The 16,203-nt window shown below is 42.1% G+C and overlaps 2 protein-coding genes across 4 annotated transcripts; both read right to left on the bottom strand.

The window, feature by feature from the left end:
- Window positions 1-151: 151 nt before the first annotated feature.
- zdhhc5b (zinc finger DHHC-type palmitoyltransferase 5b) lies at window positions 152-11,643 on the bottom strand. 2 transcript variants are annotated; one of them, XM_034136678.1, is made up of 12 exons: window positions 11,521-11,643; window positions 8,686-10,111; window positions 8,136-8,257; window positions 7,844-8,001; window positions 7,063-7,235; window positions 6,820-6,922; window positions 6,604-6,695; window positions 5,705-5,837; window positions 4,538-4,652; window positions 4,259-4,365; window positions 2,568-3,493; window positions 152-2,095 (listed from the first exon to the last, which is right to left on the bottom strand). In XM_034136678.1, the coding sequence occupies exons 2-12, from the start codon at window positions 8,832-8,834 to the stop codon at window positions 1,990-1,992; spliced, it is 2,184 nt and encodes a 727-aa protein (XP_033992569.1). In that variant the 5' UTR covers window positions 8,835-10,111; window positions 11,521-11,643; the 3' UTR covers window positions 152-1,989. The 2 variants fall into 2 exon arrangements, with proteins under 2 accessions (XP_033992569.1, XP_033992576.1); XM_034136685.1 differs by lacking the exon at window positions 11,521-11,643 and adding an exon at window positions 11,339-11,440.
- Window positions 11,644-13,213: 1,570 nt separating this feature from the next.
- clp1 (cleavage factor polyribonucleotide kinase subunit 1) lies at window positions 13,214-16,160 on the bottom strand. 2 transcript variants are annotated; one of them, XM_034135802.1, is made up of 6 exons: window positions 16,068-16,160; window positions 15,127-15,401; window positions 14,875-14,982; window positions 14,644-14,763; window positions 14,327-14,464; window positions 13,214-14,176 (listed from the first exon to the last, which is right to left on the bottom strand). In XM_034135802.1, exons 2-6 carry the CDS (start codon window positions 15,397-15,399, stop codon window positions 13,490-13,492), a joined length of 1,326 nt encoding a protein of 441 aa, XP_033991693.1. In that variant the 5' UTR covers window positions 15,400-15,401; window positions 16,068-16,160; the 3' UTR covers window positions 13,214-13,489. The 2 variants fall into 2 exon arrangements, with proteins under 2 accessions (XP_033991693.1, XP_033991690.1); XM_034135799.1 differs by having other exon boundaries at window positions 16,064-16,151.
- Between the last annotated feature and the right edge of the window lie 43 nt (window positions 16,161-16,203).

Below are 16,203 nucleotides of genomic sequence, written 5' to 3'. Positions count from 1 at the left end.
TTTATTCTGAGAAGACATCTTGTTAAAAATTCTTTATAAGGCCATTTTGGAAATGTCTTTAATGTACTCGTTACAGATATTTGTGAAACTCGTTCCATTCGCCACAGCCCACGATAGCGATATTTTATCTCACACAGAAGTATACATACTGTTCTCATATAGTTTCAAATTGTTCAGTGGCCATCATCCTCGGCCAGAGTAGGAAGAAAAGTAACACAGGTTCTCTTAATCTCCTGTGCCATTAATGCTTCTTTTCTTGTTTGCACCCACACGTCAACCAGGTGGGCTTCTGACAATATTCTCACAAGTACACACGCCAGAGAAGCATTCAGCACGACAAACAAAAATCACATGCACACTAACGACATAGGGAACTGGCAGGGATGAAAATCACGGCCATTTGGGTTAAACAATGATACCTGTGTGCTTCAAGCGTGTTCTTTCCCCCAAATACGTGCCACATTCAGCCAGCTTTGACATTCTACTGCTAGAAAAACTAAAACCATAACTCTAATGCCCAATCCTGAAACTCAAGCACACCTCCCTTTCTGTAATTACTCTTCAACATGGCTGTGGGTTAAAAAATAATCAACTGTACCTTTACAGACGTTTTAAAGTCAATCCAAAAAATCTGCGTTACATATTTTTTCCTTGGAAAAAAGTGTAAAAAATACAAACCAATAGAAAAAATTAAAATGTGCACGATTCACTATGAATGGTCTCAAGGCAAAAAAAGAGCAATGAACAGCGTCTCCAATTGCAAACCAGTCCCCACTTCTTTGTTTTCTGTTCAGTGGCATATTGCATTCACAATATCATTTATAGTATGATTTTTCATAAAAATAATATATTCTTCTATCCATTAAAATAAAAGAACTGAAACGAGTAGAGACTGGTTTGAAATCGTGCCCAAAACTACAAGGTCTGGTGAAATAAAGAAATAAATAAGCCCATCCCTCGCTGGCCATCTGGTAAAGGTTCTGCAAGCATCTTGATAGACTGACTGACAGAGCATTACAGAAACTGAAATAAAAAACACCAAAAAGACATACCATGGTCTTAAAGCTACTAACAGATTTTGCATAATGTCTCTAGCATCAACATTACAAGCGTACATTCCACAAAGACGCTTGTGCCGAAAACCGTGATACTGAATTTCTTTGTGGCTTTCAGAAAATTAAGCTCAATTATTTGCCATTTCAGCTGTCCACCAAACGATCATCCTTCTCTTTGGACGATGATATTTCCAGCAAGAGCTCATGAGCGGCTGATGCAGCCATTAAATACAAACCGGCAACTGATTTGAAATCGCTTTCATGAATAATTACACACAGTACATCTGCCACCCTCATCCATAGTCATCTTCAATACCTGACAAGTTGACCCAATAATAATCTGCAAGATTTTACACATTTATATAAAACAATATTTAAAAAAAAGATTTATAAAACTAAAATGATACTGTGTTTATAGGTTGGACTCTTTTTCCATGACTTATCGTTAAACAGGTTGTGTGGTCCATTCAGAAAGTGAAGAAGATGTTTCTATTGGTCAACAAATCCTCGCGGTCCACTGGATAAAGGCCATCCTCTGTTGAAGGGTCAGACACAGTGGTCAATGTGTGTGCTAATATACCAAATGAAACAGCAAATCATTGGATAACTCTCTGTGTTCTGCAGATGTTTATACCCAGCCTTGATCGTACAGTCTATGGCTCACAAAGTGGCTGAATGGAGACGACTTGATCCTGTGAAAAATGAGGTGTCCCCTTATACTCTTTGTTCAAATCTGAAAGGATTGGCCAGTGGCGTTACAAATATAACAAAGTGGGTACCAGACAGGTCTGCTCCTTTAGTCTTTTGCCGTGGAAAAAAAGTATTTTTTCAGGAGCCTGCAGTCGTGAATAATGTTCAGCTCAGGTCAGAGACAAGTGGAAGTAGTCAGGGGACGTTTCCCCTCCTGTGATGGACAGCAAAGGATGTCTGTCCCTCAAACCGATATTTCATAAGTGGTCCCTCCGACGCCTGTCACCTTCTTCACTCCGCCACCTGGTTTCGATGTGGTGTGATTGGCCAAGACTGGACGAGAGGTGGATCTGATTGGACAGCCATCAGGAAGGGGAAAGGAGGAGGGGGAGAGATTAGGGGTGAGGACAGGGATAAAAGGATGTGGAGGTGAGTGGTTCTACTTCAATACAAACAACAAACAATTACAAACAGCACTGTTTTTCTCTACCATCAATCTTGTAAGGCATTTGGTAACTTGGTGAGTAAGAAAAGGAAAGAAAAGGTTACATGACAAATAAATGGTAAGGCATGCTTCCACAGAGCTACCATGCTTTTATTACTAACCCACAAACTGAACCGATAAGACTTACATACACACAACAACTGTTAAACACTTAACAAGCAAACACTGACGGTAAACCGCGGAAGAGGAAAAGGAAGACTCACACAGATCAGGGAGGAAGAGGAGGACTGACAAACCAGGGAGAAAGAAGCAGAGAATTAGGAGGAAAAGGAGGAAAGGTAGCAGGCTGAAGGGTCTGGAGACGGATCATTACTCACTGTGGAGCCTGTGGCCCTCCTCCAGCTCCTCCTCCCCCCAGCACAATGCCTCCTCCTGCAGGCCGAGGCTTGTGCTGAGGCCCTACCTCCGCTATGTAAGACGGGGACTTGCCGAGGGAGAGGCCGCGAGGTGGCGGGGAGATAGGGGGCTCGAATGAGCGAGGGGAAGAGGATGAGGAGGAAAGGTGACGAGGGGCTCGGGAAGAGTCCTGGTTATGTTGGAGCAGGTGCTGGACCTCAGGAAGCCCAGAGGGGGAGTGGGGGGGCGGGCTGACGGCACGCAGGTAAGCCCTGTGGGGGGAGGAGAAAGTGGCAGAGCCCTGGAGGAGCTGCCCCTCCCTCTGCTGGGCGATCTGAGCTGAGAGGAAGGGCGACGTGTAGCCCTGCAGTGGGCTGCTGGGCGACACCCTGTCATGCTGGCCGGTCACAGTTGCCGAGGGAAACGGAGCACGAGGCTTCTGCGGCGACAGCTCATGAACAGCGGACTCAAACTCTGGGCTCTCGGATGGCGTCAGGAGGCTGTCATAGGACAGGCTGCCATTCCGAGGCGTCTGATTGGCCAGGCTTTTGTAGCTGGTGTCTGTGGTGCCCTCTGATTGGAGCGTGGTCAGCGGGTTATGTGCCGTTTGCGCTGAGCGCAGGCTGGAGGAGCGAGAGCCGCCAGCGGACAGAACCAGAGAGGACGGGTAGGAGGTGTAGGAGCGCCCAGTCAGGGAGTAGCCCGACATGCCCCCCGACATCGTCCCAGCAGTCCCGCCAGGGCCTCCGGGGCCCTCACCCCTTTCCACTCCCCCTCTGCGCGCCCCCATACCTCCCCCCACCACTGTGGTCCCGTCCAGGCTGCTCGGTTCCGAGCGGTAGCTAGACTGACGGCTGGACTGGAGGATGGTGGGAGACGGAGAGTCAAGACTCTCCCCACGGATCATCTGAGAGGAGAAACAGATAGAAGGTAGAAAGAGGAGGAAGTGTGATGAAGATGAATGCAGGGATGAAGAGGAGGGGAGAGAGATTAAAATCACCATGTGTCTTCAGGAATTTATTAAATATTCTTACAGAAAAAAAAGAGTGTTGGGGAAATATTGGATGCTTGACCGGTGCTCTACTCCAACATCACACTACTGGAGTGGAAACATTGACTGGCTTGAACAGGCACTGACACTGCATGTCAAAGAATGTGTATCAACATAGAAATGGAAATACAAGTACATACAGTACAGGAAGTACACATTGCAGTCAATGCAGTCTTAGGGGAAAGGATAGATCCACTCAAACACAGAGACAACCAGAAGGACACACAGAGATGACACTAGCTGAGACTTACTGATCGACCGATGGCCACTGAATGGTCAATTCAAAGTAAAAACAAAAAAGAGGGGCATGGCATTAACCACAAAGGAAATTAGAAGGGTGCGGGCATAACAGCCACCAGACCATCTGTTACAGAAATCAATGGGATATTGTTTCCATCTTTTTGTGCGATAAGGTTAACCACATCCCTTTATGCTTTTTTAAATGTCTTGCTATTTGATATCAACAAGGTTTTATATATTCATAAGTACAAGGTTAGATTTGCATGAGTCTAACATGTGTCTGTTTTTCTAATAAGGCATGACATGCGGTTAGCTTCACTCTAGGCTGCTTATTATCTTATGTGAATAGTTGATACCTTATACCTGTGCAGGTGTATGTACCTTGTTGGGGTGTGTGAGTGCAGTGTGGTTCCTTCCCGGGCTGTTGAAGGCTGGTCGGTACTTGAACATTGACGGTGTGGGTGGAGCTTCAGTCAACAAGCTGCTCTCTGAGGGGCAAGACAACAAAAGTGACATTTGAAAAAGAGGCGTGTTTGTGATTAGCAAACAAACATAATCTGTTAGGAGGTAATACTTGAAGTTCCCCGGCTGCACTTGGCCGGTTGGCATGTCAGGTGACAGATTCCCTCGTGTGTGTGTGTGTGTAAGTGTGTGTCTCACCCTCAGTGTCAGCACGGGGCAGACCAGGGTACCGAAGCTCTGGCTTTGGAGGAGGTGGAGGAGGAGGCTCTGCATCAGCTGACTGGCTCTCTATCTGATCTAGACTGCTTTTGGACTGGAGAAGATGCAAAAATAAGTGTAAGCAGACTTACAGCATCAGGCCTATGACTAAAAATCATTGTTAACCCTCGAACACTCTGACTTTTTGACAGGAAAAAAGAAATCATATGTTACATATAGGATTTCTTGGAGGTATGAAAACCATTTAAAAAATGTTCACGGTTTTGGCATCTGATAAACTCAAAAATACTTTCAGTATGAACGCCCTCGTACGCAGCTGATAACACATTATTGAGATAGGGTGGGGTTTTCATGAAGCTTAAAGTTTCACTCAGTAAACAGAATACGGTGGCAATCAAGGGAATCTTGTGACGTGTGGCGCAGGATGTAAAAAATATTGGGAGAAAAGTTTGATCTTCTGTTAAGAGTCCTGTTCCCAGTTTTGCAACACCTGTTGCAAAGCGGCAAGGCTTTACATCGGGACCGAACATTTAAATGCAAATATATCTCAATCAGTTTTCATATAACGCTCCAAAACTATGTAAATAGTACTCATAACTAGCAGAGCATGATATCTTAATTAATTAACGGAATCTGGTGATATGACGTCAGGTATTTGTACTTTATCTGTTCTGAAAGATTTAGTAAATCGCTTGAGATCATTTGAAGAATATCAGCATACTTATACACTTCTAGTTTTTTATGTTTTGTCTGGGATTTTGTTCTGATTTTATGGATTTTGCCTGCTGCAATGCAGACCAGAACATTGACTTTATAAAGTGAGTTCAAGTTTTTGAAAGTGTATGGGATTCTTTGGTTTCTTTTTCATTCCGAAGCTTTTGATCCTACACACCAGTCACAAAGAACTGTTGGAAAATAATGATCTGGCAATTTAACATTATAGATAAATCGAAAATAGTAAGGCCCAAAATGTTATATACATTCCTTTTAGGGGGGTCCCAGATGTAAAATAACAGTAAAAGCACACACATAAAAGGCAAGCACACAATACCAATAATTATGTATCTTCTGTGGAGTTCCTACATCTAAAACTTCCACATTTAGATTGCTTGTTTTTGCACGTTTGTCGGTTCTCGTGTCACTCACCCTGTTGCTGTGTCGGTCATTCTGAATGCCGTTGTCCAGGACCTTGGCCTCCAGCTGAGCCTCAGTGAGCGCCGGTCTGAGGAACGGCGGCTGCACGTCCATCGTGAGAGGGCTCCGCTGCCGGCCCATGTATCTGAGAGAGGCAAGACATTTACTCCTCAGTGTTATATTTGACAAGAGCAAACTAAGTTCTAACCCAGCAGTGCCTACATGTACCAGGATTCATTGCGCGCCAGCTTCTGAATTCCTGAGGTTCCCGCCTGCCATATCCTCTTGCAAGGCAGCCACAGCCTCTCTACTGCATTTCTAAGGCCGTATACTCCGGCTCATAAAAACACGGCCGAACATCCAAAGTCAGCTAAATGACTGTCCTTCTCATCCCTAACATGCATGCGCACATATTTTGGGATGCCATTTCTTTACTGTTGAAAAAAAGTGGCTAGGTTGCAATGCAAGGGAAGAAAGGAAGGAATTTTATTTTAACATAAAATGTTTGAATATGTCCCGGCTACCAAGAGTAGGGCGAATCTGAAATAGCATGTTGTTCCTCGAAGAATAAAATCACTGTCTCGACAGATTGTGCAGCTGCAAAAACAATAAAACTGCAAATACTATATGGCACGCAGTGAGAAATGTGTTGCCAACACAAAAAAAAACGACTTTTATGATCAACAGTGATTTGACAGTAACAAAAAAGGTGAGGTTTCTCCCTTTAAACAGCTGTAGCAGTATTTTGCTCATAATCTAACACCAGAAGCAAATAACACTGAAGGCTTTTGTTCATATATTCTATTCACTAAACAGACAAGTAAGAACAATCAAAGAGGAGTGTGGCAAAGTGAAAGGGGAGAGAAAGCAGTGAAAAGAGTTATGAGTGCAGAGGAGAGAGAAAGACTCACCTGGGGGCCTGGGAGCTGCAGAGCACATGAGAAATATTCCTTGTGCAGCCATTGGTGAAAGGGTTAACACCTCCCCGAAACTTCCCCGTCACCTACAGTGAGAGGGAGGGGGAGAGAAAAACGTGACAACAACATTAATGCAAGAAAATACAGAAAGGAAACTTTTATTTCTGGGTGAATTTAATAATGCGGGATATGATGCACACAACTAGCTACCTGTTCATTTGTGGTCCTGCCGCGAGAAACCAGCACCATGTGAAACCCAGTGAGGCCCGCGACTGGGACAAAAAACAGACCAGCCACACACATTACAGCCATACTGGGAGGAGAGGGTCAAGGAGGTAACAACAAATCCAGCACAGAAAAACAACCACAATGCCAAAAAGACAAACAAATGAAACGTGTGAAAAGCAAGTCCCTTTAATAGTCCTGCATCTTAAGGTCAGCAGTAAAGGATACGTTACAGCAGCGTGTGGCGTGTCCAGCTGATGGCGGTGGTGCAGGACATAAACCAGGCCAAAGCCAAACACGTTAATGATGTGGGTGGTAAGTGATATCAGGAAGAGGAAGAAATGGCGATAATTCCTCCGACCAATGCAGTTGTTCACCCAGGGACAGTGGTGGTCAAAATCCTGAGAGCACAGGGTCAAAGATTGTGTAAGCACCAGGGAGGATATGAGAGGAAGGAAATTAAAGATCATATGCAAAACATCAAATAAAACGATTTCTTCCTAATGTTCAAACATGGAAGATTAAACAATAAGAGAGATCTACGTTGAGCAGTGAAGTCATACAAGGGTTATAAAAGTGTGTTGAGATATTAGGACTTGCTATTAAAACTAGAACATACACATTAAACACAGGTATATGTATTGTAACCTCATGAGAGAAGCACTTTAAAAATAAGTGCTGTGAATATTTGGAAACATAAATATTCAAATATATATTTTGTAATTGTTACTAAGGCAGGGAGGGATGTGTTGTAATAGTTAAACTGAAATTCAAGCAGTAAAGAAAAATATACAGGAAGAGTAAATACAAAGAAAATAGGATATTTATAAAACGCCTAAAACAAGACAGAAAAATCTGAAACTGTCCCCCAATTCTGCTATATAACTTTTAATAATATTTGTGAAATATTGTTAAATAAGGCAATCTAAAATTAGGACTCCGGCTCATGACAATAAAATACAATGTAGTGTGTGTGTGTGTGTGTGTGTGTGTGTGTGTGTGTGTGTACCTCCACACAGTTGTCGCAGACGGAGCAGTGCGAGCAGCGCGGCGGGCGGTAGAAGCGACAGGTCGAGCACCACTTCATGCGCACCTGGATCCCTTTGATCTCCACCGTCTTATAGAGCGGCGCACGGAAATCATCTTCTTTGTCCTCATCCTCTTCGGCTGAAGACAACAGAAACAAACACTGAGACGGCACTAACATCATCTAATGAACTTCCTGCTTTACGTTATACTATTTCAGTCTATTTAAAATGAATCGTGCTCATGGGGGATTCATTTCGGTGTCATGTGTTTACCTCTGGGGAAGACTCCAGGGTCCATGAAAGTTGCCATACAGAAGTTGGCGAGGGTGAAGAGGAAGATCACCGCAACGTAGATGGGAATGACAAAGGAGATATACTCTGACAACCATGGGCACCTAAACAAAACAGCAAAGGATATTCAATTAAATATAAAATGACAGTTGGACAGTCGATTGCTTTAAACACTGGTCTGCCTAGTATCTCTCAGACTTTGTTCAAGGCAATCTACCCCCAAGCAGCTCAATTGAACTCAAGTGAATGTGATTGTAAAAAAGGAGCTCAGAGATGTGTTTCTAATGAACCTTGTTATTACAAGTGTTCCTGAAAAGAGGGCAAGTTTACTAAGCAAACATGCACTCTTTTCAAGAATAAACGATAGGATAATCCATCAAGAGGACTTCTGTAAATACTTAGGGATATTCACACGCCTTTAGCACACACCAAGGGTACAGATATGATTAATAACGCAGTGACGTAGAACCCTTTCACCATGTTTGCATTATGTGTTTGTGCATGTGAACAAGATAAGGAAAGAGACACTCACGTGAAGCAGAAGAAGAGGGTGGTGGATCCGACGAGGAACGTGGTGGCTGCGGACACCGGGACATATCGGCTGGGACGAAATGGACGGGGAGGAGCAGAAGCAGGGACACCTACTCCTCCCCCAACCCCCCCACCACTGAACCCAGGCATCAGAGAGAGACGGAACGAAGACAGAGAGAGAGAGAGAGGTAGATTTCTAAAGACTACCTACTGTCAAGGCTGCTTTACAGGTCAAAATGGCGAATATGGAGTTTGTTTGGTGGGAGGGGCCATGACTACAGACTGGAAAAGAAAACACTATGCAAAGCAGCAACTGAGTGGAAACATGAATGATTCTCTGTATCCAGACAGTCTTCTGGCACTTATATAATCAGAGATTTTTTTTATACAGTAATATACAGCTTGTTGTAAATATTTAATTTGTGTGCATAATCTTAATAGAGGCTTATAAAAAGAAAACTATAGAGCAATGTGATACAAAAATATGTGTAGGTAATTCATAAATATTTTTGTATGGCTTTAATGCAACTGTATTTGGTGCGACAATATAAATAAATCTAATCGGTCTGCTTTCTGGCACTAGTGTAACCGTTAAACTTCAGTGCTTGAACACCAAGGCAGAGACACTCGCACACGGGAAAATTAGGTTTCAGTTTACTCCTGAAACTCAGCTTTTACATTAATGCTCGCCAACTGTGCTTAGGTTCTGATTATGCGTCTCAGAGAAAATGAATATACAAACAAAAGAGCAGAAAATAAAGAGGTAGTGGGTGGATAGCCAGCAGGCCGAGAGCAGAAGCACAGAGGAGAACAGGCAGAGGATTGAGCGCAGCAGCTGCTGATGACTTCTGCGATTGTCCCGAGAGGGCTTATTTAGGCACTGGGTGGGTGGAAGAAAGAGGATGGCGGCAGAAGGGACAGTTCCAGCGCTCAAACCAAGTCGTAGTTGTAAAAACAACTAAACCAACTTCTAAACCAGTTGCGGGAAAGCTGCTTAACAACAAATAAAAAGTAAAAAAAATAAAACGTCCAGCTGCAAAATATATTTAAAAAGCTGATAAAAAATGTTTTTTAAATTGTGTCTATCTTTGACTTTCCGAAGTACAATCGCTCAGCCAGAGACCCTTAGTTCTTGCGAGACCCTTGCCTCCAGTCTTTGTGTTGTTTTGAGGACAAAATCAACTCATTCCAAAAAGAAGTCCTTTGCATGTCATCAAAGCGTCATCGTACTTGGCCGGTTCTGGGTGAAAGGACATCTCCCACCTCCAAATTCTCTGCAGATAGACCTCCTTTCCCATTTTGCATTTCTTAAACAAAGTCATGTGCAGCAGTGGTGTTATGTAGTCTGATGCATTTTAGTCCCGTTTTCCCACAATCCTTCTGTTGTCTTTTACCGACTGGCTCTGTGGGTCGGCTTTTAGATGCCCCTGTGAGGAAAACAATTAAACAAATGTCAGTGGTAAACAAAAACGAATGCTTTAAATAGTTACAGATTAAATAAGAACTTGATTATTATTTGGCAGCGATTTCAAAAAACATATATTAGACAAATTTCATTTTTAAGCATATGCTGTTTTCCTTTGTCTTCATGACTGTAAATCAAACATCTTTGTTTTGTTTACAGTTGGTTGGATAATAACAGCATTTTGGGCTTTTTTATTAAATAAAGAGCATTTCATTAATTTATAATTACTGATATTTTATTAGCAGATTCAAAGATTTAATAAATAACTTTGGCCTTCCATTTATGGATGTGAATGGACACGTATCCATGTTTCATTTTGCAAGTTTACACTTCACTGTCAAAAGTAGATTTCCTTGTTAGGTTACATAACACAGACAGAGTTATCTAAGAGGAGCAAATGTTTCACTCTGATTTCACAACAATCAGACGTTACACTTTTGAGTGTTTCCCACCATTACTCATATTGTTCAACTGCCTGATGTTGCTAAACACACTCGAGTCACCTCAATGCCCTCCGGTAGTCAAATGAAACACGTCCTTCCACTTCTTGAAATTCAAAACACCAGGGAGTCAACGATCTGGGACGAGCCTGAACGCCTTTGACATACATCAGACTAATTTCCCTCATCTCCAGATTAAATAAAGCGAAGTGAGGACACTGAAAACGGATCCGGAGTAACAGTGAAACCTGATAGTTTAGACACACCCCTCTTCTCAACAGTCATCATTGCTAACAAATACACATTTTTGAGTATCAGTGTGACTGTTGTTAATCAGCTCACCTGCAAAACAAACAATAAACTATAAAGGATGTGAATCCTAAAATCCCCATGTCGAGCCTGTCATGTCACCTCAACAATCTTCAGCTCGCAATCTACATCGTTTAAGTGCCAATGAGTTTACTAAATGTTCCAAGTATCTGTCAAACATCTTGCTGGTGCCTTGTTTGGTTATAAATCAGTTGATTGACTATCACTATCATCTTTTGATCATACAGACCAAAGCGTTTAACAACAGGCCAGGGCAGTGCCAGGAATAAGTCAAGACAGCGACCACAATAAACCTCATTAAAACACACTTCACTTTGTTAAACTCAATGATAGACGCTGCGTTGTTTCATCTCTGTGTAATATCGCTCAATTCAATAACGATATATTTAAACCGTACTTAAAAATCAGCTAGATCTTACCTTAGCCTCGAAAGTTTTTGCGACACTGCTCAGTCCTTTACCACAGCTATAATAGTTAGCTAACATTACCTGGCTAGCATGGGGAGCTTTATACTCGCGGAGTAGCGTTTATTGGCGACTAGCAGGATACATGTTCGGCTAAACAGTGACCAAATAAGGCAGGTAAAACAAGAAGGACATACCTAATGCCGAACAGGCGAGCTGTCGTGCCTGTGGGGTGTGGGTCGTTACGGTCCTCCTTGAGTTTAGCCGCTAGCAAACTAGTTAGCTCGCTGGCTAGGCCGACATCGGAATCCCGGAAGTAGTCCGTCGTCTCTCAGGTGGGATTAACAGCCAATCAGAGAGGAGCAGGTGTGGTCTTAAGAAACAACCCCGAATGATAATGAAGTTTTATTGTATCATTTTACAATTATCCAGAGTTGGAAGAAGGACTCAGATCTTGTACTTAAGTACAAGTAAAACTACTAGAGTGTAGGTTTGAAGCAAAAGTCCTGCATTCAAATTTGACTCAAGTAGTACAAAAGTAAAACATAAACAAATACTTTAAAGTATTTATTAGGCAGATTGTTCCATTTCAGAATAATATATATTATATGATTTAATATAATCATTGATGCATTAATGTGTTGATCATAGCTGGTAAAGGTGCAGCTAATTTTAATTACTTTATGCTGCAGGGTAGCTTTTGCATTTTCTCCAGGTGTAACTAAAGTCTTATTTAAGTGTTGGTTATATTTCACATCATTCATCAAAATCTGCAAAGTAAATAAAGCTATTCAATTCATGTAGTGGAGTAAAAGTACATGATTTGTCTCTGGATTGTAGTGGGGTATTAGTACAAAGTAAAGTACAAGTTCCTTAACATTATACTTAAGTATGGTACTTGAGTAAATCTACTTAGTTAATTTACACCACTACATTTATTGCCCAAATCAACGGTCAAATAGCTTCATAAAATTTGTTTAAACACAATACGGAGGTTCAATTCCTAAATAGATGGCATCTGGATAAAGTTGTTACTGAGTACAAACCATCATTGATGATACATTGATAAAGCTCAATTAATCACAAATATAGAATATAATAGAATAAACAAATAAAAATGTCATGAAATGGAATTACTGAACTACAAATCAACTTCTTCCTCCTTCGTGTCCTCTATTTCAATAGGTTTTTACTGAGATGCTATAACCCTTAAGGCTTAAGTAAATCAATTGTTAAAATGCATTATCATGTCACACAACTGTCATTAGTTTATCGTTTGCTTCCTATGGAAAAGAAAACAGTACTAATGCATGGTGGTAACTTTGCAGGAGATTTAGTACAGAAGCTTGATTAATCAATTTCTTTGCAAAGTTTTCACCCAGATGGTCAGCTCAAATCCCCCACAACAGACCAACCTACAACAAAGAGAGCTTGTTACTGTATGATAATAAATGTTTTCCAACCGTATGTATGCTTGTAGAATATTTGATGAACTCAAGTGTGTGCTGGCAGGTGTTTACAGTACAAACAAAAGAGCTTGTATTGTGGTGCGCCTAACAATAACGGACATATTGTAATGTATTTCAGTTGGGATGTGGCCTACAGTTTAGTGGCCTTTGCCCTACTTCTTTCCAAACACACATGCACACTACACAACACTTCTCCCACTCCACAGACACATTCACCATAAGTTTGTAAATGTTCGATGACTTTTTTGGAAAATACTTTTCCCAGGCTTGATAAAGTTGTAACTAAGTGAAGACACAATCCATTACGTACTGGACATATGCACAGAAATGTAATCAGATATACTGACATACGGTGCTAATATAGAATAGGTAGTCAACCATGGAACTAAATGAAATTGAAACAAAACAGCATTTTTTTACATTTAAAACATTTATTACTCAACAAACAAAAACATTTCAAAACAGATTATCAAAGAACAGTTCCTGCAATAATAAAAACATCCCATTGTCACAAATAGCCGAAACGTCTGTACAGTGTTTTATAAAATAGGGTACATTTACAGCAACTACTAATTTCAGTCCTTAAATCTTACTCTTTTGCCCTCTGCAGTCCTTACAAAGCATATAGAAAACAAGTAGAAAACAATATTATTTTCAACAGAAATTCACACTCAGTCCTCTTCCCTAAAGTGCAACTTCATTTACTGTCCATGAAGCGGATGTCCATGATAAGCAGAGTGTGTCTGGGCAGGGGTCTGGGTGCCGGGGACAGCACCTTCATCACCTGTGTTTGTGTGTCCACATTAGTCACCACGATAAAGCCACACACAGGGCTCTCTACGATACCCTTTCTAGCCCCTTCCTCTCCGTCCTCTGCGCTGCTCACGCTCAGCACATGATACGTAAGGTCTCTCCCTGGAGTCACAGGCACCAGCTTCAGCTGTGTGTCGTCCTGAGACATTCCCAGGGGCAAACATGAGTCCGGGATGGATGGTGCTCCGATCTTGTAGATGCGGACATCTGAGAAACGTACTTCATAGGAAAAGGGGTAAAAGGTCACTCCCCTGAAGCCGTAGAAATACTCGCGGATCTTCTCATCGCGAGTATCCCGCCTGCACTCCTTGGAGCGCTCCACCACACCTCCGGACTTAGGGAGGAGCACAACCCGTACAAAGTGAGGGAGGTCTCGTTTGAGTTCATTATAGAGCCTCTCATGGTCCAGCACCAGCACCACGTCCACCTCAAAGGCAGAGGCACAGTGGACCAGAGCCTGGTATCCAGAGCCCTTCACCCACCCGCAGGTGTTGATGATGCAGCCTCCCACGCTGGCCTTCCTGTTCACCTCACAGCGCTGGGAATACACCTCGGCCAGGCATGACGTCAGCTACAAATGGTGAGAAAAGAACTGTGAGAAACTTGGAGGCGAATAAAACAAAAGAACTGATGACAATGCAGACAAAGTTTGTAGTTTGGCAGTGGGCTTTTGTTTTTAAACTCTCATGTTACCCAACAGCCAAAATCTTTATTTTCTTACCTTATTGTAAAGTTTGATGTTTGTCCCTGGGGTAGTAGAGCCAAAGTGGTAGACCAAAGGAGCCTGGACGGAGAAACCCTCCTCCACGTCTGCTGGGCGCTCAATGCACAGTGCCGAAACTGTCCCAGGTACTGACACCTGACGAGCACAATGTTGTTAACTCTTGATATCAAAAGGAGTTTGCTCTGACTATTGTAAAAAAAAACTTGAGATCGCTGGTTGACTAAATGATGCAAAATATTTAAATATCAGTTGTTGTTATTCCTCTCCTTTTCATAGTCTAGGTCAATGTTAATGATAACTCAAATGTATCTCACCCCACTCTGTCCAACATCCAGTTCCACCAGTGTCGGCCGCCGGCCCACCCTTACAGCGTAGCTTAACAGAAGCCGGCACACTGTTGACTTCCCCACATCTGTAGGTCCAACCACCATAACCTGAGGAATGAGAAAATATTCTAGATCAATGAAAATGCATTTACTGAGATCTGGTACCCTTATATACAACATCCCCAGAAAAGAGTATTTTTTTTAAAAATTCAAACCTACTCTTGGCCCCCTCTCATTGTCCCGCTCTGCTTGTCTTCTCATCTGTTCCAGGGCAGCATGTGTGTTCAGGTAGAGCAGCATGGGAGTATCTTTAGACACATAAGCCACCTGATGAAGGAGAGATACATCAAATGTAAAAATCCCAAAGTTACACAGGGTTAAATGTGGTGCCGTATCCAATTGGTAAGCATAATCGCCAAATAACCCCACAAAAAACCACACATTTGCATGGACCCTCTTCCAGTTGCTCACCTCTGGCTTCCCGTAGAGATTCACACTGCAGCCTTGCCAGGTGAAAACTGCAATCTTGGCTCCTGCTCCAAATGTGTATTTCTTGTTGCGGTTCAGCTCTGATCCAAACACCTCAGCCATTCCTGTGAGGAGCTCCAGTTCAATTTGCTCCACTGCCTCCCCTGACTCCACCTCAAACCTGAGTTCAGTCTCCTTCTCGAGATCATACCTGGTGCTGAACTTTCCAGGTACTGGGACCTCTTCACTTGTGGTTTCCACACCTTCTGTGGCCATTACTGACAAGAGAAAGTCCAGGTAACAAACACATGGCGATAACAGCACAGTGAAAGAAACGTTACAGGAATAATAAACAGTAGAATATCTTACGCCTCTTTTACTGCCTCACTTTTAGTTATATATATATATATACATATATGTGTATATATATGTATATACATATATATATATATATATATGGATATATCTTTTCATGTCTTATTTTTTGAATGAGTGTTATATATATCTTTTTTAAAGTAAGAGTTGACTTAATCATACTAAACACAGCCATTGAGATCACTGTGAAGTTGTGAACACATGTACACAAATGTAACGTGCAATTACGATAGTAAGTTGTGTGGAAGAAGCCCAAGAACATTAAGATGTGAATTGAAACAATCATCTTGAAAAGCAGAAATACCCCCAGTCCTTGGCTGATTTCTGGCTGTAGGAAGAGGTTTTATAACGTGAACTTATCGATAAAAACACTATTTATCTCATCGATCACCTGCAGGCAAGACCAGCTAGCTAGCCGTTAGCAAGCCGTAGCTAACTTAGCCCTCTTAACTTCAGCAGTAAAGGTGGAATGAGGATTTACAAAACCTCCAAACATCAATAAACTACTCCTATATTGTCAGGTGAATGTCTACGAGTGGATTATTTTGTATTGTGTAGTACTTACGGACTTTTTCAAGGCGTATTGTAGAATGAAATAGGTTTCCAAACTCTGAAGCAACCAACGCTGTGGCTGGTCCCGTAATGATGACGTCACGTCGTTCCCAACCAATCATGTCTGAAGTTGGCTTCAGAACAAGATTTTAA

This window comes from Trematomus bernacchii, unplaced genomic scaffold (genome assembly GCF_902827165.1).
Source record: "Trematomus bernacchii unplaced genomic scaffold, fTreBer1.1, whole genome shotgun sequence".
NCBI lineage: Eukaryota > Metazoa > Chordata > Actinopteri > Perciformes > Nototheniidae > Trematomus > Trematomus bernacchii.
This window is presented reverse-complemented; position numbering and strand designations above follow the sequence as displayed.

Coding starts and splice junctions, on each gene's coding strand:
- zdhhc5b (XM_034136678.1), bottom strand. CDS start 8,834: ATGCCTGGGTTCAGTGGTGGGGGGGTTGGGGGAGGAGTAGGTGTCCCT. Junction 8,258..8,685: donor ACCCTCTTCTTCTGCTTCAC/GTGAGTGTCTCT, acceptor TGTTTTGTTTAG/GTGCCCATGGTTGTCAGAGT. Junction 7,236..7,843: donor TCTGCGACAACTGTGTGGAG/GTACACACACAC, acceptor CTGTGCTCTCAG/GATTTTGACCACCACTGTCC.
- clp1 (XM_034135802.1), bottom strand. CDS start 15,399: ATGGCCACAGAAGGTGTGGAAACCACAAGTGAAGAGGTCCCAGTACCT. Junction 14,465..14,643: donor TGGATGTTGGACAGAGTGGG/GTGAGATACATT, acceptor TGTGCTCGTCAG/GTGTCAGTACCTGGGACAGT. Junction 14,177..14,326: donor ACATCAAACTTTACAATAAG/GTAAGAAAATAA, acceptor CACCATTTGTAG/CTGACGTCATGCCTGGCCGA.